General features: G+C 38.8%; 1 protein-coding gene across 6 annotated transcripts in view; it reads left to right on the forward strand.

The window, feature by feature from the left end:
- Window positions 1-27,311, forward strand: part of NIPBL (NIPBL cohesin loading factor) — a 295,049-nt gene that overhangs the window by 173,573 nt on the left and 94,165 nt on the right. For 5 of the 6 annotated variants that reach the window (XM_073343794.1, XM_073343792.1, XM_073343793.1 and 2 more), the window contains 2 exons: window positions 7,623-9,194; window positions 23,815-23,997. In XM_073343794.1, coding sequence (XP_073199895.1) covers window positions 7,623-9,194; window positions 23,815-23,997 — 1,755 coding nt within the window. The remainder of the gene's footprint in view (window positions 1-7,622; window positions 9,195-23,814; window positions 23,998-27,311) is intronic. The other variant, XM_073343795.1, reaches the window with a different exon arrangement.

A 27,311-nucleotide genomic window follows, 5' to 3' on the forward strand; every position in this document is an offset into this window, starting at 1 on the left:
TGGAACCACATAGGAAGAGCTCCAGATTCCACAAAAAGGGGCCGTCATCTGTGTTACTTCAGTTAGTGACTCTTCCCAAGCAGCTATTTTGATCTTTTGGTTTGAGGGTCATGAATCTCCCAATATTTTGGATACTACACAGCACCACAGAGTGAATGAAGGGATGCCAGATTCCACCTAAGGAGTATTGAAATGAGCTTCAGGTTGCATTTTAGAATGTTACAAAGCTTCTGGAGTGCATCCCCCCACCTAGGATGACTGCCCATTCTATTAGGGCACAATGCACCTCTATAGCCATACTTAAGAACATACTAATTGCAGATGGTTGTCTGTGCATATTTTCCAAGCACTATGTTATCATGCATGTTTCCAGGGCAGATGCAGCCTTTGGTGAGACTGGTGTCCAGTCTGTACTGAATCTGCCTCCTCAAAATGCCCTTCCATAATTCATGGATGGCTTTTGGGTCATCTGAAGTAGAGCTCCAATTGGGACAATAACTTGGGGGAGGAGGAGGTTACTTGTAGAGTAACTGAGGTTCTTTGAGATGTTTTGTCTCTATGGGTGTTCCATTACCTGCCATCCTTCCCCTCTGTGTCTGGAGTCCTTCCCCCTCGACTTCATGGTTGAGAAGGAACTGAAGCAGTGATAGGTCCATCGCTTCCTATTATACGCTCACAGTGGAGCACAAGGATATGTATGATGAAGGTACAGATCCATGGGTATAGGGTGACCAGACTGCAAGTGTGAAAAATCGGGACAGCGGGTGGGAGGTAATAGGAGCCTGTATAAGAAAAAGACCCAAAAATCGGGACTGTCCCTATAAAATCGGGACATCTGGTCATCCTACATCGGTAGGGCCCTACCAAATTCACATCTGGGAAAAAATGCATCACGGACCATGAAATCTGATCTTTTGTGTACTTTTTCCATTATACTATACAGAATTCATGGGGGAGACCAGAATTTCTTAAACTGGGGGTCCCAACCCAAAAGGAGGTTGTGTGGGATAGAGGGATTGTAAAGTTATTTGTAGGGGGGTCGTGGTATTGCCACCCTTGCATCTGCATCTGCACTGCTGTCTGCAGAGCTGAGTTGGCAGAGAGTGGTGACTGCTGACTGAGGGCCCCGCTCTGAAGGCAGCAATGCAGAAGTAAGGGTGGCAATACCATACTGTGCCATCCTTACTTCTGTGCTGCTGCTGGCGGCAGCGCTGCCTTTAGAACTGGTCTACCACTCTCTGACTGACTGCTGTCTGCAGCAGTGCAGAATCATAGAATCATAGTCTTTAAGGTCAGAAGGGACCATTATGATTGTCTAATCTGACCTCCTGCACAACGCAGGCCACAGAATCTCACCCACCCACTCCTGTAACAAACCCCTAACCTATGTCTGAGATATTGAAGTCCTCAAATTGTGGTTTAAAGACTTAAAGGTGCAGAGAATCCTCCAGCAAGTGCTGCAGAGGAAGGCGAAAAACCTCCAGGGCTTCTGCCAGTCTGCCCTGGAGGAAAATTCCTTCCCAACCCCAGATATGGTGATCAGCTAAACCCTGAGCATGTGGGCAAGACTGACCAGCCAGACACCCAGGAAAGAATTCTCTATAGTAACTCAGATCTCACCCCACCTAACATCCCATCACAGGCCATTGGACATATATACCGTTAATAGTTGAAGATCAATTAATTGCCAAAATTAAGCTATCCCATCATATCATCCCCTCCATAAACTTATCAAGCTTAGTCTTGGAGCCAGATATGTCTTTGGCTTCCACTGCTCCCCTTGGAAGGCTGTTCTAGAACTTCACTCCTCTGATGGTTAGAAACCTTCATCTAATTTCAAGTCTAAACTTCCTGATGGCCAGTTTATATCCATTTGTTCTTGTGTCCACACTGGTACTGAGCCTAAATAATTTTTCTCCCTGTGTGGTATTTATGCCTCTGATATATTTATAGATAGCAATCCTATCTCCTCTCAGCCTTCTTTTGGTTAGGCTAAACAAGCCAAGCTCTTTGAGTCTCCTTTTATAAAACAGGTTTTCTATTCCTCGGATCATCCTAGTAGCCCTTCTTTGTATCTGTTGCAGTTTGAATTCATCCTTCTTAAACATGGGAGACCAGAACTGCACACAATATTCCAGATGAGGTCTCACCAGTGTCTTGTATAAAGGTACTAACACCTCCTTATCTCTGCTGGAAATACCTCACCTGATGCATCCCAAGACCGCATTAGCTTTTTTGACGGCCATATCACATTGGTGGCTCATAGTCATCCTGTGATCGACCAATACTCCGAGGTCCTTCTCCTCCTCCGTTACTTCCAAGTGATGCATCCCCAGTTTATAACAAAAATTCTTGTTATTAATCCCTAAATGCATGACCTTGCACTGTTCGCTATTAAATTTCATCCTATTACGATTACTTTAGTTTACAAGGTCATCCAGATCTTCCTGTATGATATCCCATGACTCCCTAAAGTTACAACATCATGAAATTTCAGATTTAAATATCTGAAATCATGAAATTTACGCTTTTTAAAATCCTGTCCAATTTTTTACCAAAATGGACTCTGAATTTAGCAGGGCCTTACCCATAGGGAATGCGCACGCACCAGAAGTGGAGCATCCATGGGGACAAAACATCTCTAAGAACTCCAGTTATTGTATAGATAGGTAAGCTTGCCTTTCTGTAATCCTGAGTATTTGACAATAAGAAGCCAAGAAGGTTATTGATCCTCCCTGCGACTTTTTTTTTTTTAAATTAAATTGTACGTAACAGCAGGATCCTCACTTAGAGAATTTTCAGTGTAACCATAATAGTGTGACTGAGAAAATGGAGTATTATAAAAAAGGTCATAAGTTTCTTGCAAATCGAATTTTTTTGAAATAGTTTTAATTAAAAACTAAAGTTTATATAATTTTTTTTTTCAAATTTGGAAGCTATAATTCTGGAAGATGGTGCTAGTGGCAGTTTGTAAGGCCAGGTATGGATCCATAAGAACTTCCCTTTCTCCATTCAAGGGGGAAAGGGGCTTCCTATTTTTTGACTGTCAGGCATAGAGGTTCCAAGAAAAAAATTCATAAGCACGTCTGATTTCCCTACCACCACATCTCTGTGTTATTGAGAGGGTCTTTCATCCAGCAGGTATTATTGGGTAGGAGAAGCTCAAATCTCAAAGCCTAAGGGATGTACTTGACCTACAGTAAAGTAATTTTTGCTTCATTATTGTCAGATTGTGCTGATTGTTTGTTTGTTTGGACGTAGGCAGAGATAAATGACAGACAAAAGCTTGTTGGAGAAGAAACAGGACACTGAATGTGTTTTGTCTCTGTAAATTTTATAATTTGGGCAGTGTCCTTAGCACTGGGTAAGGGTCTTAAACAATACTAAGTCACTTAACTTTGGCAGGTTTCAGAGTAGAAGCCGTGTTAGTCTGTATCTGCAAAAAGAAGAGGAGGACTTGTGGCACCTTAGAGACTCACGAAAGCTTATGCTCAAATAAATTTGTTAGTCTCTGAGGTGCCACAAGTCCTCCTTTTCTTTTAACTTTGGCAGTGGCTGCTGCTACTTCCAGCTTCTCACATTGCTGCTGCTTGGGGAGGTGGGAGGTAGGCCCCCTTCTGTTATAGTTTCATAGTTCCAGTGGGAAATTACTGTTAAGAGATCATGTTTGTGGACAGACAGATGCTTCTTGGGTAGCTAGGTCCACTCCCAATTTGGAGATGAGACAAGCATGGATAGAGGGTGACAAAATCCATATCTGATAGGAAAGGTCTAAACTTCCTTACAAAGCAAAGATGAAAATGCAGACTTTTAACTGCTGCTATCTGGATGTATGCAAGTGAGCTAACAAAATTCCTAGGTGGTGAACCTGGAGAAAGAGAAATTGTGAAGATATCATCTCTGCTATTTCTTCTGGTGTTTTTTCCAGCTAACCAACATCACTCTGATCCAGATTAGTTTCACGTAGGTAGCTGTCATTCATGTCCCAGCCATAGCCATATACTTGGAAAGCAAGTACTCAGGCCATCTCACTACCTCTCCTAGTATCTCCTAGTAGTATTGAATAGGTGGGGTAGCATTGTAGAGTCTTGGATAAATGATCATCTAAATCAAGCTTCTGCTCTTCTCAGGAACAAAAGAATGATGGGTGAATTTAAGAGCAATTTCTGTGCCATATTCAAGCCTAAACCCACACTGAAAACAGTTGGAGAAGTCTGGACTAAATGGATACTAAATTATGCTAGAACTACCTCACCACAACCTGAAATACACAGTTCCTGCACCAAGAAGTTGATAGTCTAAGCAGATCTTCAACAATAATAGACCCTTCAATCTATTCAAAAGCCATCCGCAATCACCCAAAACAATAAGCAACTGATTCTTTCCTATGTCTGCATTTTCATCTTTCCTGATTCTTTCCTATTCTTTCCTCCTTAGTCACCTTCAAAAAATGTGAGGTACAGAAGAGAATCCTAGCAATACTCCCACTTTCTCTTTTTTGATCTATAAGCAAGAAGACCACATGCTTGCATAAATCCAATTTTAGTGTGAGAAACTGCCTACATTCCTGATTTAATAAAACCAGGAGAACCACACTTGCTTGCTGATCCTCCTGTTGCTCATGCTAGACCCCGGATATCCATCTGGAGACAATTGGCCAAATAGGCATACAAAGTAATCTAGTCAGGTTTCATCCACAATTTTAAATAACTGATTATGTCTTTAAAAATAGACACCTACTAGATAGAGGACTAAATCAGCTAGCTGAAGGCAGATATGTAAGAGAAGAAGGTTGGGAAGAACCATCAATAAGGTCTAATGGCAACACCTTAATCCTTATTGCAACCTCTCAGCAACATTGAATTGGTAATCCATGGAGTGCATGAATAAGGACTGCAGGTAGGCTACACATACCATATAAAACAATAAACCCCATCAACCAGTAACTCCTAACCAGGGGACATCTGTCAGAAATTACTCCTCCAATACCGGTTCCCATTCCTATTTGTCATCTTAACTTCCTTCCTGTTTAATCTGTCCTAATCTCCAGTATATACATACCCTTTTCTCTCCCCATCCACCTAATAGTTCCAGATCCAGTCCAAATGGAGCTTGGTCAGTTAATGTATTTAAAAACTGGGAAACATTTTTGCCACAGTCCTAGATCAGCCACATCTGGATATGAGTAATAAGATATGGTCTCTATTCTTGTCTAAGAAACTTGGGCAGGAATTTAATGTCAGGTCATCTTAACATTACTGAAGATTGCAATGTCTAGAAAGAAGATTGCCAGTCCCTTTCCATGCAAAAACTGCTTGACCACCTTCTTTGCTTGTTTGAGTCCAACTTAGACTAAATCCTCCCAGATACATTGAACAGCTCTTTTGGCCTATTATGACCTAGGTGAAGGTAGACCTTTTTCTCTGCAATTTCTTGTCAAGTTTATAGGGGCTTGAAACTTCTTTAGCCTCCTGTTATAAAGTCTTCTGTGTCATGAAAAGTTATTCTGGTCTTGACAAAACGGAAGAAAATTCTTTTTGGGCCACTCAGCTCTTTTGAGGTTAATTTTTTTTCATGGAAGTTCATTTTCCTAGCGTCAGTGACTTCATCTTGTGGAGTAAATGAGCTTCAGGCCCTCGTGACCTCTCTGGATGGTGTCAGAGTTCCATCTTAGTGAGCCCATCATCTTCCCCACATTATTCTCATGCTTTGATGCCCACCTTGGGGAGGCCCTTCTCTGTACACTGGATGTGAAAATGTCTTTGGAATTCTTACTTGGTGCAGTCTAGAAATTCCAACCGTTATTTTGTTTCTTTTTAAATCAATTTGCTGGTTAATGCTGTTAACAAAAGGACCAATAACCAAGTGGACGTCTGAGTTCATTTCATATTGCTATCACCTGAAGTCTTGTTAAAGGGTCAGTTGACCAGAGGCAAGGTTATCACAACCACCTGCCCGGAACCAGAGCGTTCATAGACCTATCCAAAGCCAATTATGTGGTCTTCTCCTCACACATTTACAATGCATTCTTGCTTGTCTTCAGCTGTTGGAAGGGAATCCTATTCCAAACACTTTGCTCCAGAATTTATTTCTAAAGTAAAGCTCTCCCACCTTCAAAAAAAAGTTTTATTTACATTTTCCAGTGTTCCTTATTTGCAGTTTTAGCCAATTTGTGTGGAGTTTTATACCTGCTTGCTGTTTCCTTCTGCAGTCGTGAATGTTTTATGTGATGTTGCATTTTTAAGATTCATCCAAGTCCTCATTTTATAGATATGTACATAGAGATATGAACAAAAATTAAGAGAAAAAAATCCCTTGTTCACATTATTACTGTTGACCATGTTGCTGCTTGTTACAACTTTGCTCTCATTTTAACTTTAGGGAAGATACTTCAAGCTTTTTACTCTCCAGGGTGAGAATCTTTCAGAGGTTGTAATTTTCCTTCTGTGGAGATTATCAATTTGCAGAGTTTTATTTCATCTCTCCGACTACCCTCAGAGTTTGAAGCTTACCCTTTTTATGTTTTTCTCTCTTATATCTTGTCGATTTTTTTTTTCTTCTGACACAGAGGTGAAGCTGGGAAAATCCATCTTGCAATAAAGAACTGAAAATTCAAAGAAAGAATTTAAAAAACTAAAAGACAAAAACAAAACAGACCCTACATTTCAGGTCTTGTTTGCCAAATACAAAAAGATTTGTGACACCTGAAAGTATGGGAAGTACTGCAAGTAAAGTTTTTAGCTTCAGGGACCCACCAGATGAATGTTCATTTAGAATACCTTGTTGGGAAATCCTGATAGTAATGAATTAGGTTTAATGGATGATAAACATGCTATATACTATTTTTATATTGACTTCTTATAATCTACCCATGACAAGGTGCTGCTTTTTTAAATCCAAAGTTATCAGGATTCTACTCGAAGTATATGTTGATTTTGTAAATTGTAAACCGTAAATTGAAATCTTAACTGTCCAATCAAGTAATTGAAGTTAGAGGATATTTATATTCCATTCAGAAATAATATTTTAAAAAATTAAGCTTGCAACGTGAAGTATTCAGGTTTGGAAATTCACAATACTGCCCCTTTGTGTATATGAATTATAGTGCAGGCCTCAGCTCTTCCACTGTACTTCTCCAGAGATGGTAGTTTAGTTTTTTTTATTCTAACTGTTCAGTTTTAGTCCCTTAAACTGTTTGCACACAATCCAAACACCACAGTGAACAGGGCAGAGAGAATCCATGCCTTGTTCGCTACAAAACTCTGCTTTCTTCGCCTCCCTTTACGTGCACTGAATCAAACTGGGTCCTGCAGTAGAAAATGTATTACACTATGCATAAAAAGCAATTCTGGTTATGGAGGAACACCTTAACTTTTTCATTTGCTGATTTATGAATGCTGCATGTTATCTTTCATGTTCTTTTAACATTAAACCATAATCCATGAATATACTGAAAATGTGTTTACAGATATGCACACACTTACTTTCATAGGGTAGGTTTGTTGCCTGTGTTTCTGTAGGGAGACTGTTTTTCAGGTTTTGGGGGGGGGGGGGGGGGTGTCTTTCGCTTAGAGGTTTATCCTTTCATGTGTATTGTGTTTTTTTTTTCTTTCAATCTGCAGATAAGCCTTTGAAGAAGCGAAAACAAGATTCTTATCCACAGGAGGCTGGGGGTGCTACTGGAGGAAATAGACCAGCTTCTCAGGAGACAGGTTCTGCAGGAAATGGGTCAAGGCCAGCATTGATGGTTAGTATTGATCTTCAGCAAGCAGGACGAGTGGACTCTCAGGCAACTGTAACTCAGGATTCAGACACCATCAAAAAGCCTGAAGAAATAAAACAGTGTAATGATGGATCTATTTTTATTCCCCAAGAAGACCCTGTTGGAGTTCTTAAACTTAAACCTGAAAACCATCCCGAGACCCTTAGAAAAAAGTCAGATTCTGAGTGTCAAAAGACAGACATTCAACAAAATGAGAGCAAACAGATGGAAATGCAACAAAATGAAAGCAAATGGATGGAAAGTAAACACAATGAGAGCAAACAGATAGAAGGTAAACATGAAAGTAAGCATGACAGCAGACTAATGGATGTGAAACACCATGAGAGCAGACTGATGGAAACAAAACAAAATGAGAACAGACAGATGGACGTGAAACAAAATGAGGGCAAACAAAATAATGGCAAACAGGAAATAAGACACAGGCCTGAAACGCCAAAACAGAAGAATGAAGGCAGGCCTGAAACGCCAAAACAGAAGAATGAAGGCAGGCCTGAAACGCCAAAACAGAAGAATGAAGGCAGGCCTGAAACGCCAAAACATAGACATGATAATAGAAGAGATTCTAGTAAACCGTCTTCAGAGAGGAAACCTGAAATATCTAAACATAAACAGGAAATTAAATCTGATCCCTCCAGGGTAAAATCTGAAAGTAGATCAGATCCAACAAAACAAAGACCAGATGGACGTTCAATTCCTGAGACTCCAAGGCGTGACCATGATAACCTTAAACAAAAATCTGAGGACAGGGGCGAATCAGAGAGATATAAGGGAGATCCATCCAAGATCAGAAGACCTGAATATTTGAGATCCTCAAGCAAAAGTGAGCATGACTCCAAACATGGGATTAAATCTGATAGTTCAAAAACTGAGAAACTAGAAAGAAAACATAGACATGAGTCTGGTGAGTCAAGAGAGAGGTTCTCTTCTGGGGAACAAAAATCAAGACCAGACAGTCCTCGTATTAAACAGGAAAGTAAAGGAGATTCTAGTAAATCAAGACTTGATAAACCTGGTTTTAAATCACCCAACAGCAAGGATGAACGAAGGACAGATGGTAATAAGAGTAAAGTGGATAGTAATAAACCACACACTGACAATAAGGCAGAGTTTCCCAGTTATTTGTTGGGGGGAAGATCTGGTGCATTGAAACATTTTGTTATTCCAAAAATCAAGCGTGATAAAGATGGCAATGTCACTCAGGAGCCAAGGAAAACTGAAATTAAGGGTGAACAAAAGGACAAAGTGGAGAAGATTGGGCTAGTAGAAGATCTAAATAAAGGAGCTAAGCCAGTAGTTGTTCTGCAAAAGCTTTCTTTGGATGATGTACAAAAATTTATTAAAGACAGAGAAGATAAATCAAGGAGCTCTTGTTTTAAACCCAACAAGAACAAGTCATCCAAATCAAATAAAGGTAAGACTCTTTTAAGGTTAATTTGTATTACATTTAGGAAGTTCCCTCTCTTCCTAAATTTTTTTTAATATTGCTATTGATAGAAATTGAATAAATATTTTTAAAATTTGAGCTAATTGAACTGGCACTAATGAATTATTTCTCTGTTTTATTACGTGAGTGGTTTCCATTTGACTCTGTATAATCTCAGTTATGCAATGGCTTGTCGATATTAGAAATCTTTCATCGGTGGGACTACGCTCCTGTGCAAATCCCTTATGTAGAGACACTTAATTCTAAATCATGTATAGATATGGTATAAATATGATTTAAACTGGTTTAAGTGTCTCTACATTAGGGATTGCAGTGGGGTAAATAAATCAATTTAGTTACACCAGTGCAAAACATGCACGTATAATCCAGCCCTAAGACTTTTTACTATTCCTGGAATCTATAGCTTCTTAAAAAATGAATGGAATGATATGATTCAGTAGGGACACCTAGTTGTATTGGGCAAACTCATCTAACCAATCTACACTATAAATGAGTATTGCGGGAACCCACATACTACATGGTTGTCCCCCAGTATGCTTAAAGCAGCATGGCTGTGTTAATGTATTAGCCTTGAGCCTTTAGCTCAATTCGGAAACACCATTGTCTGTCTGATCCCATCTATGCTGAAAGACTGAAGATCTTTTAATTGATATATATAACCTGGTCTGCTGACGTAGTTGAATTCATAGTGTGGACAGAATCTTATTTGATGTAGCTTGTATGTTTTTAGGTGGGTGATTTTTGTATTGAATTAACACTTCATTTAGATGACTGATCAAATTTGTTTCTTAGTGCTCATTTAGATGATAAACACTATAACTCCACATTGTGAAAGCTATCTTACCATCAAGTTAAAAATTATGGTTTTAAGTGTTTAGATGTTAAATGAATGTAAAACTTGTAGAAGTCATAATGTGTCAACATCTACAAGTCTGTCAGGCCACAAAATAAAGGATAAATCAATTGTGTGGTGGAAGAGGCTTTTAAATACATACATTTATACATATGAGCCCATAGCTGCTTAAATAGCTAACATCATATCTAATTGCTCACAGATTTGACATTTAGACATTTTCTTATAAAGCTGTCTTGATTCAGTAAGATGAAGTAATGCTCTTTGTGTGTTGTGCATGTGTGTACATAAGTATGGAGATAAAAAACCATGTGATAAATTTATCATGCACCTTTCACTGCTACACCTAATCTCTGCTCACAGTTTATTTTAGCTCTCCAAACCTCTGAGCTGCTCAAAACACCAATTATATTTTTTTAAATATCAACCTACCAGTGAAAAGTTCTCATCTCCAAAATGTGAGATTCACTCCTGCCTCCTCACACAGTTATCTTTCTGAGGTTTAGGGCTGGGTCTTGCAACCATAACTAAACCTTTCTAGAAATGAAAAATCACAATTTTATGTCTCATATCTCAGCCTAAAAGATTAGAAATGGGAGCTTTATACCATTGACGAAGGAATATTCTATGCTTTCTGATGGGATCCAGCACTACTCTTGGAAGGGCCTAAGATGATGGACTTTGAAATCATAATTTTGTCATGTGTAGAAAATCTATTTTAGATCATTTTTAGAGGTTCTTGCTCCCTCTGAGTCCTTTGCAGTTTATATATATGCACCCTCTAAAATATTCCTAAAATAGATTTTCTGTAATTTGTGGCATGTAGAGAACACATGGTGGCTAAAGGTTGTAATGACACTTTTTAGTGGTGATTAAATTGCCCATTTAGCGATTAATGGCTTTTCCACACATGAGCAATGCATTCATCTTAAACTCTTGCTGATAGAACTTAAACTACCCCTTTTTATATTCCATATATAGACACATGCAATATATTGTCACTTTTCCAAAGTGAAAACGTTTTTTTCTGTTAGTGGGGAAAAATGTAAATCCCTGAACTAGCATCTGTCAGTTTTTTCAGTTTTGTTTCTAGACTCATAGTCTTAGAGAACTGGAAATAAGCTCGATGGAGAGTCTGTAGTTAAAGTGACTAGGTTTCTTTTATAAATCTTTTGACATGTGGCCATCCACATTTTTCAGAAACTGCCTTTGCACTTCAAATTCTGCATGTGTGTTCTATGTTAACATTTGAAAACCTTATAGACAATCTGTTTCTATGATGTGTGATGCTGAATAATTCGGTGTAATTCAGTGTTTGAAAACACTCATAACTAGATCTAAAGGTCTCCCTTGGCAACTGCTGGCTGAAGGATTCTGCCTAGCCAGTATGAAAAACACTTGTGCCATTTCCCAAAACTATGCCTTCTCCAATTTAAAGGAATTTATTGTTCTGTGTTTGTGTACAACATTTAATTTTTAAATTTGTCAGACATTCTTATAAATGTAACTTTTGATAACACCCTTGCTTTTGTTTATTCATTACTTTCCTGCATGGTTTCACTCAGCTTTTTTTCTCTTCTATCATATAATAAGTTGTGGTGAGTCTTTTCCCGTGTTGTCTTCAATGTCCATTTTCTTTCCCCCCACTAACTTTCGTCTATTTCTCTTACAATTCCTACATGGTGTTCTGCACCTCCTTCCCCGTATTTTCCTTGTCCTTTCTTCTTCTGCTACCCCCCAAGAAACCTCTGAGGCCTGTCTATGCACACAGGTTGCTCTGGTTTAATTTTTAAACAGATTTTGTTGAACTGCTGCAAAACCCTCTATAGATACTCATTCAGTTTGATTGGTTTATTTAAATTTAGCTTAAAATTTTCCTAATCAATTTAAGATGACCTAAAATAAACCTGGTTTCAACTGAAATAAGTGTCCAAACAGCTTTTAGCAGCTGTCAAATTAAATCAATTTAAAAATCACACCATTAGTTAAACTGGTGCAATTTTTCATCTAAACAAATCCTTAGTGGCATGCAGTTTTTTCTCCATCAAGCTTTCTCTCTGCTGCACAGCCATCCCAGGTACATGGGCTTGTGTAATTTTAACAGACTCCTAATAGACAGAGGGATAAGCCTGTTAGCCAAAGACTTAAAAAAATAGGGGCATTGCTGGGAAAAAGGAGGTTCCTGGGATTCTCCAAGTTGTTATCCTGAACCTTGATTTGGGATCACTGTTCTTCATATAGGCCTCTAGCTAGTAGGCCATTAATAAATTTGAATCATCCCTCCAATCCCCTCTGGCTGTTTGAAGGAAAAAGGAACATTTTCTCTGTTCCGTTCACAGATTGAATGTTTTTTCTAAAAGATAGCTCCAGCTCAGCCAGAAGTTATGGGCTTGATACAGGCATCGCTTGGATAAATTCTATGATTTGTGTTATTCAAATAATAATAAATTACTATAATGTTCTCTTCTGGTCTAAAAATCTGTGAGTCCCTCCTCCTCCCCCTTCTACTCCTCCTCCCCCTTCTACTCTTACTGCAAAGGTGGGTTGTGTGTGAGGTCTCTGGTATTCTTCTTTCTCCTCAGTAGTCTGGCTGCGGTGAGTGGGTTATATCTGCAATCCTTCCTCTACCCAGATTCCAGTTCTTCGTTCTTTCCAGTCAATAGCTCCAGTGTCTGCCTCTGTTTCTGCTCATAGCTGTGCCCTTGAGCTGCAGCATGAAATTGAGCTGATTCTTCTCAGTTTCCTGGCTACTCATAGAATTTGGAAAGGAGCAGTTCTCTCTGCAGCAGCTTGCCAAAATAAAGAGCAGCCACAAAGGAAATGGAACTGTCTGCAGACTTAAGAAGATATTGGTGATTTGGTTTACATTCAATTCATGTTTGGAAGCCACCACAACAAAAATAAATGTAATTATTTTTAATAGAGGCTTCAGTTCTGTAGACGCTGATGCTGGTTGAGAAAAGCTTCCTACTCTCCATAGGACAAATGGGATTTTTTTTGAAACTTGTGTAGAATACCGTTTTTTGGGTCTTGTCATATCGCACATGAGCTTGTCTTAAAAACTGTAGTGGTTTCACCGAAGAATCTTTGACAAAGTCTAGTGCAGAGGACCATTTTTCATATTTAGACAGATCATTTTAGGATTAATCAGCATGGATACCGTATTTGTACTGAATGCTTTCAGATTCTGGCTAGATCTACAAAGGAGATTTTAACCACTCCCCAGAAGTTTCTGTTAAGACACACTGATAACACTGTGCAGCTGTTCTGTGACTGTGTAAAAATGGCATCATCTTACTTAAAACTGCTCCTTAAGTGTATTCTTCCTACAGAAGCAACTAATTTTTTTTTACTGATACTTATTCCCACTAACACTGCAGAGCCAATATTATACTTATAGAATCATAGAACTAGAAGGGACTTCGAGAGGTCAGTTAGTCCAGTCCCCTGCACTCAAGGCAGGACTAAGCATTATCTAGATCATCCCTGACAGCTATTTGTCCAACCTGCTCTTAAAAATCCCCAGTGATGGAGATTCCACAACCTCCCTAGGGAATTTATTCCAGTGTTTAACCACTATGACAGGAAGTTTTTCCTAATGTCCAATCTAAACCACCCTTGCTGCAATTTAAGCTCATTGCTTCTTGTCCTATCCTCAGAGGTTAAGAACAACAATTTTTCTCCCTCCTCCTTTTAACAACCTTTTATGTACTTGAAAACTGTTATCGTGTCCCCTTTCAGTCTTCTCTTTTCCAGACTAAACAAACCCAATTTCTTCAATCTTCCCTCATAGGTCATGTTTTCTAGACCTTTAACGATGATTTTTGTTGCTCTTCTCTGGACTTTCTCCAATTTGTCCACATCTTTCCTGAAATGTACTTGTGTGACATCAAAATTGTTTTGAAGTTGCAAACAGTTACATCTATTCAAACTTATTGATGGAAATGGAACTCTTGGTGTCAGTGAGAGGTATACTTTGGCCTTCAGAACATTTATTTCTGGGGGTGATGCGTGAGAAATAAAGAATCCTGCTTGGTTGTTGGATCCCATATTGAGTTTTCAGGGCATGTTGTAGTCTAAGCACTATTCATGTGGTAATTGGCAGGCTGGAGTAATGCACTCCATGGTCCTGAGCATAAGCTGTCACAGGGGCTCCCTGTGGCTCTGCCCCACACTGTGGCCCTGTTGAAGGCCTTCTTTCCCAGTGAGGCAGGGGTAGTGGTTTCTGCTCCTAGAAACGGTACCAGTGGATTCCCCCGTACTTACCCCAGCATCCAGGGTATATCTATGTCTTGGCTAAGTGAGCTTGGCATGTTGCATTCTCCTCCTGCTCTCCCACACAGTTCTCTGATTGGGTCAGGAGAATCCTTCACTGCTTCCAGGAGATCATCTCCTTAGCATATGTGCAATGTGCCTCAGGTGGCACATGACCAGGATTCATTGCCAAATTTGGTCTGGGTACTGATGGGGAGTGCGATATGAACACTGATCCATGCCCCCCTTTCATGAGATGTATGGGGCAATTCACATTTATAACATAACTGGGAAGGAGTAGTAGGGGAGCTGAAAGGTATTTATGCCACAGTTAAGGAGTCTTGCAATTCTTTGTGAATTGTAGCTACTTGCACGAAGCTGGCAAAATTTGTAAATTCCATGAGAAAAATAGAGTTCATGGAATTTATAAAATGTATAAGTACATCTGGTTGAGCTTTTAAGTCCTGTAAGTTTAATAGCTATGGTTCAGGAAGCACCAATGGTGCTTCCAATGGTGAAACTAGAACATCTATTAAATGCTGTGAAACCAATATCTGGAATGCTTGGAATTTACAGAAGTTTGACTTATTGCTTATCTTGATGAGTGCAATGTTTGAAGGCGCCTTTATAAACATTAGAGACTATACCAGCAGAGCTGCAGACCATTTGGGATTTATGGCAGATATAACTTTCATTTGGTATAATAATAGAAAGAGGCTTCAAACAGTGTCTTGTTCAGTTTTGCATTCAATGGGCCAGATCCTCAGTTGATATAAATAGGTGTTGCTCTATTGACTACACCAGCTGAGAGTCATGTCCATTGCACTAAAAGGCTCCCCAGGCATCTGGAAAAAACATGGGAGCATGTGGGACTGTAATGGGGTCAGCACTTACCTCTCATGACTGCCCCCTTTTCTCTTGCTGATATACCTGCAATCAGTCTTCTTTTGGGCCAGCACCCGCCTCTCACGGACAGCCCTCTTTGGTTGCTTTAGTGTGAGCCTGCTTTTTTGGGGGGGTGGGGGGGTGTCTCATATCAGGGTGGCACCTGCCTCTCATAAGCATCCACCTGTCTGCTGGTTCTCTCAGCTGGTCTTCGGCAGCTTTCCCTGGGCTCAGTTCTGCCCAGTGAGCTGTCTGTGGCCTGCCGCTCGTTTAGCCATCCAGGCACCCGGTCCTGTCTTGTCAAGCTCCACACAGCAACTTAAGGCTGTGCTGTGCTGCTTGCCTTTTATCTGGCCCTTCTGGCCCCTTATTGGTTGCTCCTCTGATTGTCCTCCTTTCAGCCCCTCTGATTGACCACACTTCTGCGGCCACTCTAAGCTTCCTGGAGGACTTCTTGCTGCTCTAGGTCTGGGGCAGAGTGATGTAGGGCCATGAGGCCTCCAGCAGGGGGCCTCAGGACCTAGTCCACCCTGCCACACACCTCCCCCTTCAGACAGGTTTGAGGCAGTGGTTCTTCCCCCCCCGCCCAGTCTTTTCTCATGCCCCCGTTAGTCAGGGTGTACTCCACTTGGGCTGCCTCTGGCTCTCTTTGGGCTCTGGCTCTGCCCAATAAATAATTAAAATATTGCCTGTTTCTGTGCCTGCTTCTGGCTCCGGCCCTTCTTTGGCCTCTGCCTTCATTGTCTAACTGCCTTTGCCTCCACCTCTGCCTCCAGCTTTCTTCAGCCTCTGTCTTCACTGTTTTGTTGCTGCCGCTGCCTCTGGCCTCACACAATAACACAGTTAAAAGCTTGTAGTAAAACAGTTGAAAGCTTGACCAAGTAAAAGAGTGAATTCTGTCCTGGCCCCCTTTAGACAAGGTCAGTCTGAAGATCCGACTTTGGTACCATAATGTAACGGGGTTCAGCACCCACCTCTTACAAGTGCCCCCTTTTCTCTAGCCAATATACCTGCAATCAAAGTCTTTTTGGGGGGAGGCACCCACCTCTCATGGACAGCTCCCTTTGGTTGGCTGGAGTGAGCATGCATTTCTTTTTTTGGTTTTACATCAGGGTAGCACCTGCCTCTTGCAAGCACCCCCTGGCCGCTGGTTCTCTCGGCTGGTCTTCAGCAGCTTTCCTTGGGCTTGGTTCTGACAGGTGATCTCTCTGCAGTGAGCTATCCATGGCATGCTGTTCATCTAGCCAGACAGGCACCTGGGCCTCCCTTGTCAAGCTCCACACAGCAACTGAAGGCTCTGCTCTGCTGCTTGCCTTTTATCTGGCCCTTTTGGCTCCTTATTGGTCACTCCAGCAGCTCCTCTGATTGGCCGCTCTTCTGCAGCCACTCTAGGCTGCCTGGAGGACTTCTCGCTGCTCTACTCTGGGGCAGGCTGATGCAGGGGCATGAGGCCTCCAGCAGGGGCCCTAACACAGGGACTATAAGGAAATTTACATAAAAGTTTTAAATTAGTTAAATTTGTATATTAAATATACATGTATTCAAAACAGCATTACTAGAATGCTGTCATTAGGGGGAAATATCTTCCTTGCTTTTTCAACTTCTGAATAGGATAGAAATACAATTATGTGACTTTGTAATGATAAAATGGATTTTTTTAAAAATAATTCTAGCGCAAGCAAAGATAAAGTGTCTAATTTAATTCTGTTCTAGGCTTTGCCCTGTCTGGGTTGTATTGAACAGGTTTATCGTTTGAAAAATTTCCCAGACATGATAGCTGGAAGTTGACACAAAAAGTGGAAGGAAACCCTAAAAAGCAAGTGGTGAATTTCTAGAACCCTGCACGGGACTTTTAAAAATTCTGCTTCCACCGCACCCCACAATACCTACTCCTACCCATTACTGCATTGTTTCTTGCATTTTTATCCCACTCCTACCCACAAAAACTTTAGATCCTGCAAATTCTGCAAGAGAGACAGATTTCCCCATGCTACTTTTAAAAAAAAAATTGGTTAATCTATATATAAATGGAATTCAGATGCAATTTTTACATGGTAAACTGATGAGAGGTTTAGTGTTTTCCCACAAATTACTGCAGTCTGGTTTTTTTCCCACCCAATTCTACCCGCAACAAAGTACATTTTACCTGCTCCCGCTATTATGGTAGCAGGTCCTGCAGGGCCCGTGTGCAGAATCACTGTCTCACTACAGGACTCTACCACTTCCCACTCCCAGGATTTATACTAACATAGTGCTCTGGAAGGTTCATCTTTTGTATGCCCATTCCTTAGCAGATATCAGATCAACTTGTAACCCCCTTGGTTGTCAGATGTCAGAAGCAGACACACACAATCAATATCTTTCTCTCATATATCTTAGTTTGCTACTGCAAAGAGGAGAAGTCTCAGTTACCTCACCCCTCTCTCCATGTCCAGTCTACCATGAGTTGTGTGGGTTGTCCTCTATTTTTTTTCTCCTCCACTCCAGCGCCTGCCTTTGCTGCTGCTCCAAGCATTGTCTAAGTGCAAAAGAGTGAAATAGACATGATGCTCATCTACTTCTGAACACAGTCCTGAAACTGACCAGATTATTGTAAATTTTGTTCATCTCCTGGAGAGCAAAAATAGAATAAGACATGGACTGTCTTTTTGCAGATTCAGAAAGACAGAACTTAATTGGTTCGCATTTGAAAGTTTATCTTTGCAGCAAAAACGTTAGAAACTTGTGGTATAATTTTTCAGAGATGCTAAGCACTTACAACCCTTGTAGAAGTCAACACCTCTGAAAGTGAAGCCATTTATTTAGATTTCTAAATGTTGGATGTGTTTGCTTACTTTTAGACATTTGTGATTGGAAAAATGTGCCTTTTTTTTTAGTGAAAGTTTACATTCAGCAGAACTTGACAATGGGAAAATTTCCTACTAGCCACTGGTGAACGAATTTTTCTGGTAGTAAAGCATTCAACACTTTTGATCTGCTTTAGGTGATTTTTCCACCTAAGAAAGTTTAACCTGTTGACTTCTACCTTTAAACTTGATCCTGTTCATATTCAATATGAGTTTGGCCTATGACTATAATAGGAGTAAGATAGAACTATTTGTTTGCTTTCAGATTATTGATTTTTCTTTTTTCTCATGTCTTTTTGATAGTTAAGTGCTCCTTATAATACCATATTGTAGTTTTAAATATCTTTTTAAAATTATAAATGTAATTATTTCAAGTTAGATGATTACCATTCACCTGAAATTTAATTTTTAAGACTATCTTATTTTGGTGAATGTAATGATTATTTAAAATTACATTTTTATTTTAAAAAGGAACACAATGATTAGGTCATGAAGTTCAAGAGACCCCTGACTTTTGCCAAAATGATAGTGAAGGTTGAAAGCAAGCAAAGAAACTCTCATTGTGACCTCAAAAGAGATGGAAATATTAAAATCAGTTTTAAACTTAAATTTAATGGGTTCAGTTAAATGAGTTGTGGTTTTAAAGAAAGTGAATGAGTGGGGCGGGGAAATGATAGCATAGTGATGTTCTGCATGTTTAAAAAATCTTATTTTCCTCTTAATTTTACCATCTTGTCCCATTAAAAGTTGGTATATAACAGTCTGGGACAAAAGAAATAAGCTTGTTTTTTCTTTTGCTTACCAATATCTCAAATGTCTGTGGAGAAAGTGTTATGTACAAGTGATTCATTAATGTGAGAAAAAGTTATGCAACTACCTCAGTTGAGGCATATTTTCACTTTCCATTTTGAAAATAGTAACATTCAAGAGGGTTGATGGCTCAAATTTTAATTTGTTTAATCATAACATAGGGTATGACAAATCTGTGGGTCACATCAATTACAAAATCTAAGCTTCCATATTGGTAAAAAAGATACTAAGTTATTACATTTGTGCACAAAACAAAACAAAAAAAACCACTACCACGCTTATCAAATAAAAACAAAATTTCAAATTAATCATAGTTGGTCATGAATCTGCCAACAGTGTCTCTACAGAGTACTATTATATGATTTTGCACTTCATATTTTTCTTTCAAAGCATTTGTCAAAAGTGGGTTGTACTAGCCTCATTTTAGAAATAGGTAAAATTGAGAAGTTCAGAGAAGGACACTAAGGAATAAAAACCACCTTGTTGAAATGATCCCTAGTCCTGTACTTCGATTACTAATCAAAAGTATCTCTTTGCCTCCATTGGAAGCTGGTACAAAAGAACTTACGCTGTGCTATAGCTGAGATTTTTCATTACTTCCTAGTTAAAGGCTAACTATTCTAAATGCTCTAAAATCTGAATCTTTGTCCAGATTGCCTTGAAATTTGCCATATCCGATTTGGGTGTGGGATATATTGATCCAGGTTTAGGGTCAATTGAGCAAGGGGTTCCCAAGATACAGTTCCCTAAACAAACCCAGCATTTTACAAAATCGCTTGGTTCGTCTAACTTTTTTTTTTTTTTTTTTTTGCACATAACGGGAGCTAAAACTATGACTTTAATCATCCCCCAACTGATTTTAGTCATTTGGTATTAGGCATGAGGGAGGAAATGTTGGAGGAGTGGGAGCAGCATCTGAGCAGTGGTAGGGTAGTCTGAGCTTTTTGGGGGGATTCTGGGAGGTCAGAGCAGTGAGGGGGAGTGTTGGAACAGTGCAGGGAAGAGTGGGGTGGAAGTAGGGAATCAGAGCTGTGCAGCGGGGGATGCTGAGGTGGCTTCAACCCTGTCCTCTCCAGGAACCCACATCCATCAATCACTCAATCATAGGCACTTATCTGCCCCCCATCACTGTAATACCTGAGCACCTCAAAGACTTCAATGTATTTATCTTCACAATAGCTCTGTGAGGTAGAGAAGTGCTATTACTCCCATTTTACAGATGAAGAACTGAGACAGAAACAAATGTTTTGTCTACATGGGAAGCTGTATCGGTATTAGATGAGGTGTGACTTCCTGCTGCTGTAGTTACCAGTATATCTCCCTGTGTAGAGACACTTCTTCTGGTGTCAGAGTGCCTTTCTCCATTTTAGGTTATGTTGGGTTTATGTCAGGTGTAGCAAACAGGAGCTACCTGCACCTAGCCTACATTCAAACACTAACCTTACTGCACACAAACATCCCCAGACTCACTAAATGTTATCACCCCTTCACCTTTGTGCTGAGGATTTCTTCTGAGACATTGCCTTTATTTTCCTGTCACTAAACCCTGGAAACCACTGCTGATAATCCCCAGGTCAAGAAGACACCCTCATGCACTTCTACTGACACAGCCTACACAATTCAGTGCTCAAATGAGGCGTACTTGATCCCTCAAAGTCCATATGTGTTTCTCCTCATATTGTAGCCAGGCTGCTTCTACTAATCCCTTATCCATTCAGTACAGCTACACCTAACATAGTGAATGCAGCTGGAGTGCATGTCGATAAATGCTGGAATTCGAATCTATGAACCAGAGTACAAGCAATGGCACATTCTCTTAATCCTTTCTCATACCTACTTATTATAGATTCATAGGTGTTAAGACTAGAAGGAACAGTAGACCATCTAGTCTGATAACTTGTGTATCTTAGACTAGAGAATTTCATCCAGTTACGCCTGTATTGAGCCTGTTAACTTGTGATTGACTAAAACATCTTTTTAGTAAATCTTGATGTGAAGGCATTCAAAGATAGAGAATCCATTCTCCTTGATAGTTTGTTAATCTTTACACCACCCTTATGGAGCCATTCCTAGTGGCTGTTGCCATCTCCAGCTGGGGTAAAGTTAAAGTTGCATTGCAAGGGTAGTGTGTGTGTCAACTCTTCATTTCCTGGTTCATAGTGTTTTAAATTTAGCCACAACGCATTCTGAAACATCACAGTGCACTACTGGGCAACTTTACCCCGGGATTAGCTAAGTTTGGGGGCATTTAATTGTACCAATGGGCTTTTAGTCTTTTGTAATAAAATAAAGATGCCAACAGACAAAATGCTATACCGTGAAAGGCTTCTGATCCTATTATTGAATAGTGTAAATAAAGGAAGCTGAGGGAAGCAAGTTACTTGTATTTTTTTCAGGTTGTAAAATAAATGCAAATACCATGACATTTCTCAGAATAAAATCGACTGATAATTTGGATTATTAATTTAGATGATCAACTAGGTAGGGGAAAGTATTTTCATTAAAATTAAAGATTTTTTTTTAATTACAGATACAAGCTGAAATTATTTATGTGAATCTAGGAATTTTAGGGAAAAAGTTATTCTGGAAAAGCGTAACAGGGTGCCGTTTTTGGTCACTGAACTCTGGGACTTGTCTGTTAGGTTACTTGCGTGAATATATTTTTAAAGTATTTTTTTAATATTAACTGTCAAAGCTTTTAATATACATTTGAACGCTCAGACTGAAGCTGTTTTAGAGAACTTTTTCAGAAAAAGTACATATCTTGTATGCCAACCTCCCCACGTATTTTTCTAGTATTCCTCATTACAGTATTATTTAATCGTGGATCACAGAATTGTTATTTTAACTAGGAAATATTATATTTGGATCTGCCAAAGCTTTAGCATATTTCACAGACAAGGTTATAACACACATTTTGTTTATACTGTAAAATTGAACTACACTTTAACCATGTTGGTGGCAGCTATGTTCTCACAGGGTTCACCAACGTGATTGATTATGATGTAGTTAGGACTTTACAGAGGTAAGTGTGAAAAGTGATGGATTGTATCTGACAACATATCAGTGTTCAGAAATTTTGTTTACAATGCTGTATAGTAAAATACATACACATAAAATGTCTTTATATTTTAAAATGTAAAGATTCCCAAGTATAAATTATGATTCATTATACTTATTTTTGATTGTTACAAATATATTGTAGTGTACAAATATAAAAAAGGTTTAACATGCATGGTAGCTAATATATTAGAGGCACTTCATCAACGTATCCTAGTCAATTTCAAAACTTGAATGGAGTTTCAGGTAGTTCAGCTGCCCCTGTTGCCTTCTGCCAATTTTTGTGGTTTTAAAAATCTTATCTAAAGAAAACTGCAAAATGTTTTCCCCTCCCATACTACTGTTCAAAAAAGGCACACAAACTAGAGGAAAAGGTGACTGACTGTGCAGTGTGCTAACAGTAAAACTATACACTAAATCCACTATCAAATGCAAAAATGAAATACATTGAAAACAAATTTTCCTCAATGTTTTACTCTTAAATATTTTAGGAAATAAAAATCACATTTCTGTTTGAAAGTTGTGTCCCTTTAGTTTTTATAAGTATCCTGTAAATTTGAAGCAGAGCAAAATCATTAGCATGTGTTTTGTAGACTAATGCTTGTTACCATAAGACTCATTTCTTATGCATAAACTTGGATTTTCCAGGTGTTTCTATATGTACCTGAACAAATGAGGCTCTGTGTATATAATAACCTCAACTCTTCTTAAGAAACTTTGGTGAGAGATGATTTGTACAGAGCAGACCATATCCTGTTGAATTCAACAAGAAAGAAAATACTAAAAACTGAGTTGCAGAAACATGTTCTTCTTGTCCCCTGGCACTCCTTGTCTTCCCCTCCAGAGTTGCTTTTTGTCATGCCTTTATTTAGGCCACAATTCTCTAAAGACTTATGCACATGCTTTTTGCGCTATGAGTAGTCTCATTAACTTCAGTGAAGCTATTCAGTGCATAAATATATGCACCTGTATAAGTCTGTGAAGGATTGGTGCATTAGAACCAGTGCTGAAGCATAATACTTGGTCTTTGAACTAATTTGGTTTTCCTGGCTGATTGCTAAGAAATATGTGTGTGACCCTTCCTATAGAAGAGTGTCTTTAAGAGGTCCTGGCTTTGTATAGGCCTAACAGCACTACCAAAATGTGTGATGACAGCAATGTGATGCTACATAATCTTTCTGGTACTGTAAGGAATATTAGTAGAAAATAGTGTACTCCTATTTGCTGTTTCTTTTTATTTGGTACCTAATCAATCGCTTTAAGTTTTTTAAGTTTGTGTTAAGCTTAAGAAAAGAGCAACAAAAATGAACTCTGTAATAGCCACAAAAAAGTTGTATTTCTACATAGGAAACAATTGAGGTGTGCTAGTCATCTGGGCCTTATTTTTTAAAGTTAACAACCTTATAAATTCTGATTGCTTTTGTTTCCACCCTCTGATATTGCAAAGTAATCCTCTTATGTGCACTGGTAAAGGAGATGTTGCAGAATAAGTAGAAATGTGACCATGATGCATACTGAATCCTGACTTAGCCTAATTTTTTTAAACACTTCTGCAAATTTGGACAACCAACTAAAGTAAGACTCTGTTTAGTGGGAGTGAGGGAAATGTATGTGAAGGTCGCTGGTTGAATTTGTATCATGTATATGCTGGTAAATATTTTTTTAAAGTACATTTGTAAGAGATACAGTATGATCATTTTAATTGTAAAGTTGACAAAATATAAAACTTTGGACAGAGGACTTCATGACATCAGTTACTTTCAAGAATATCTAACTATGAGATATTTAGTGGGTGCTCTATTAGAATTAGTCCTGAGAAAGGACTACAGCTTTGGTCCCTTAGTGATCTACATTTACTCTTCTTACTCTTCATTAATAGGTAGCATAGATCAGTCAGTGTTAAAGGAGTTGCCTCCTGAGCTCCTGGCAGAAATTGAATCCACCATGCCACTTTGTGAACGTGTGAAAATGAACAAGCGCAAACGTAGCACAGTTAATGAGAAACCAAAATATGCTGAGATCAGTTCTGATGAAGACAATGAAAGCGAAGAAGCTTTTGAATGTAAGTAGTACATCATTCTATTACTACTATTACACAGCAGGATAACTCTTTGCTCTTGCTAACAGATTTCTTAGCTGACTAGTCAAAACAATATAAGAACTAGTTAAGTTTGGGGTCTAGATAACTCGTTGACTGAGTAACTTATTTTTAGGAAAAATTACTAAACCTAAATTTACCACGCAAGATGAATAGGTAGCCTGTTAAACTTCTCTCCCCAATCCTACATGTATGGCAGAATATCTCGTAGACTTTTTCACTTGTGCTCTAGGACACTTTTAGACTCAGGTTAAAGAAAAGACCATTAAAAAAGACCTGAGAAGTTTTACATAGATAATATTCTATATGAAAATGTTGAAAAAATAATTTAATGAATTTGGTGACCACCCATATTTTAAAACTGAATATTTATCATCTATCTTCACCCATACTTTAGTTCCACTGTGATTTTTGCAGTCAGGGATCTCAAACTCCTAGTGCTGCCACATAATGCTATTTACTATCTTAATAGCTAGTTTTGTAAATTCTCATGTCTCCTCCATGTCTGACAAACTGAACTGGGGAATAGTCTCCTTCTCCCTGGAGTACTGGAGGCAGACTGATAGATTTGACTGCATACAGGGGCTAGATCAGTCAGAGGTCTGGAATTCGTCATACCAAACAACTCTCCTTGTGATGTGGCCGTAGGAATTTTTTTAAGCCTCAAAAAAGAAAACACGCACAAACCAACCTGTCACTTTTCCTAACTGGAAACACAAGAAGAAGAAAAAAGGAGACTCTTGGTCTCCTTCTTCCCAGTGGGTTTCTCAGACACAGCCTTTTTTGGACTGCCCCATCCTCTGGGGGTGGAGGGTATTATTGCTTGGACAAATCAAAATTACTTCTAGTTCTAACAGCTCTTGAGATAACCTTTGAAATCAGGCCTGAATGGAAGTTATTTGGGGGAGGAAAAGCAAGATGGTCATCAAAATCATGTATTATAATCTGATACTGAGCTCCCATGGGTCTGATTGAGACCACAGACAATTCTATCACCTACTCTAAAAGAGAAATCTCATCACATCCAGATGGAAACCCAAAGAGGAGTACACTACCTTTTTTTTAAAGACACCAATGGCTGCTGTTTTGACCATGATGTACAGAATTTTGGGGCACCTGGCTGTTAACCTTTTTCCATGATGAAAATTAACAGGGTTGCCTCAAGATTCCATATTGGGTTCTGTGTTGTTTAATATATTCTGGAAAGGGAGGAAGGACTGTAGTGAGGTAGCAAAATTTACAGGTGATGCAAAGTTACTTATGTTTGTCCAGATCAGAAAAGACTATGAGGAAATCCAGAAAGACCTAAAAAGGTTATGTAAATGGACAACATAGTGGCAAATGAAATTGAATGTTGATAAATACAAAGTAATCCCATTGCAAGGAAATATTTAAACAACTCACACACCTTACAGGGTTCAAAATTAATTGGATCTACTCAAGAAAGGGACTAGGGTGTCATTGTAGAAACTTAAGTGAAGATCTCTACTCAATGTGTAGCTCCAGTCAAAAAAGCTGTTAAGATGCATAAAGAATAGGATGGTGAATAATACAGATATTCATGTAATGCCTTTATACATCAGTGGTGCAGCCTCATCTGGACTACTGTGTATGGTACTGGTCATGCCATTTCAGAAATGATATTGCAGAATTAGAGGGGGTTCAGAGAAGAGTGACAAGAATGATCAAAAGCATGAACACATTTTGGTATGAAGAGAGGGAGTGAATTGAATTGTTCTCTTACCATGGAGATGAATAAATGAGGAGGTTGCAGTGAGTAGGTAGACTGAGAAGGGTTTTTTTCCTTTCACCTAACACAAGAACAAAGGGGACATTTAATTAAATTAAAAGATGGGAAATACAAAATGGATAAAAGAAAATATTTTTTCACACAGCTTGGATTTAACCGTGGAACTCGTTGCCATGGGAAGTTGTTAAGGCCAAGAATTTAACAAGATTGAAAAATGCATTGGGTATTTATGTGGATATCAAGAATATCCAGAATTATAATTAACAATTTTGGAAGGAATATTAAACCTGTTTCATGGCTTACATCAAGCTTTACCTCCTAGAGATCAGGATGAGACTTAATGTGGGGTCAGATTATCCCGCATATGCCTACTTTTATGGTCCTTACATCTTCTTCAGAAGTATTTGGTACTTTAAAACTGGTTGAAAATTTTTTGTCTAAATGTTTTTTCAACTGTTTCATTTCAGAATTTTTTTATTTTGGGGAATAGTTTTGTTTTGAATGTTTATAGTTTTTCATATTTATATTTTTATTATGTTTCAATATTATCATACCAGTAGTGGTGGTAATACTCCTACTGACATGACATAATGACATAGTTGAAATATTCTATTTTTGTTTTACTGTTCTAAAATTCTTAAGGGGAGTTGCAACTTAATACTGATTGATCTAGAAAATACGATAACATGTTTGTCAATACTAAGTTGTGGCTACCTTTCATGGTTTTAAAACAATAAAATTTGAAAATATATTATTTTCATATGACATCAGTTATAGGGCATATTATATTATTATTATTATTATTGATCTGCTATGAAATGTGAAAATAAAAATAAAAAAGAAACAATTTCAGAATCATTTTCAGAATATAATTTTGTTCCATTTTGCAATGAAAACAAATTTTGAAATGTCAATACTTCCCATAAACCAAAAATTCTGATTTCCAACCAGCTCTACTGATATTATCCCTGTAAGAGACAGGATGCTGGACTAGATGGCCTGCAGAACTTTTATTACTAGTGATGATGCACATTTCAAGGAGGAACTTTCCTGGTTTTCAGATTCCAAATTGATTTGCAGGAAGCCAGGTTAAATACACGTTTATTTGCCAAATGAAGAAAATTTCATCTGGAAATTGTCAGTAAAGTAATGCCATTTTTAGAGACACTTTCCAGAGTAAACCTGTGTTATACAATGGGCTTGTCTAGATGAACAATTAGTATGTGGTAAGGTATAGAGTAAATCTACAGCTCACTAGTATGCTGCGCACTCACTGTTCGTGTGGACCCTGCTACCCTGCACTAAAAGTTTCCTAGTTTGCACAATCACTAGAACTACTGGTCTCTCTGGCCAGGTAAAAATACAGGCCACTTAGCAAAAATTTGAAGGTCCTTTCAGCATCGAGCATCTTGGGACAGGTTCTATGCTGCTCAGTGGAGAAGAAATAAGTATGCTTGTTCAGATACAAATCCCGTGCAGCACAGATTTCAGAACAGCAGGTAAGATGCGTAATACCCATCTCTTAAAA

The sequence above is a fragment of the Lepidochelys kempii genome, chromosome 5 (assembly GCF_965140265.1).
Source record: "Lepidochelys kempii isolate rLepKem1 chromosome 5, rLepKem1.hap2, whole genome shotgun sequence".
NCBI classification, from domain to species: Eukaryota; Metazoa; Chordata; order Testudines; family Cheloniidae; genus Lepidochelys; species Lepidochelys kempii.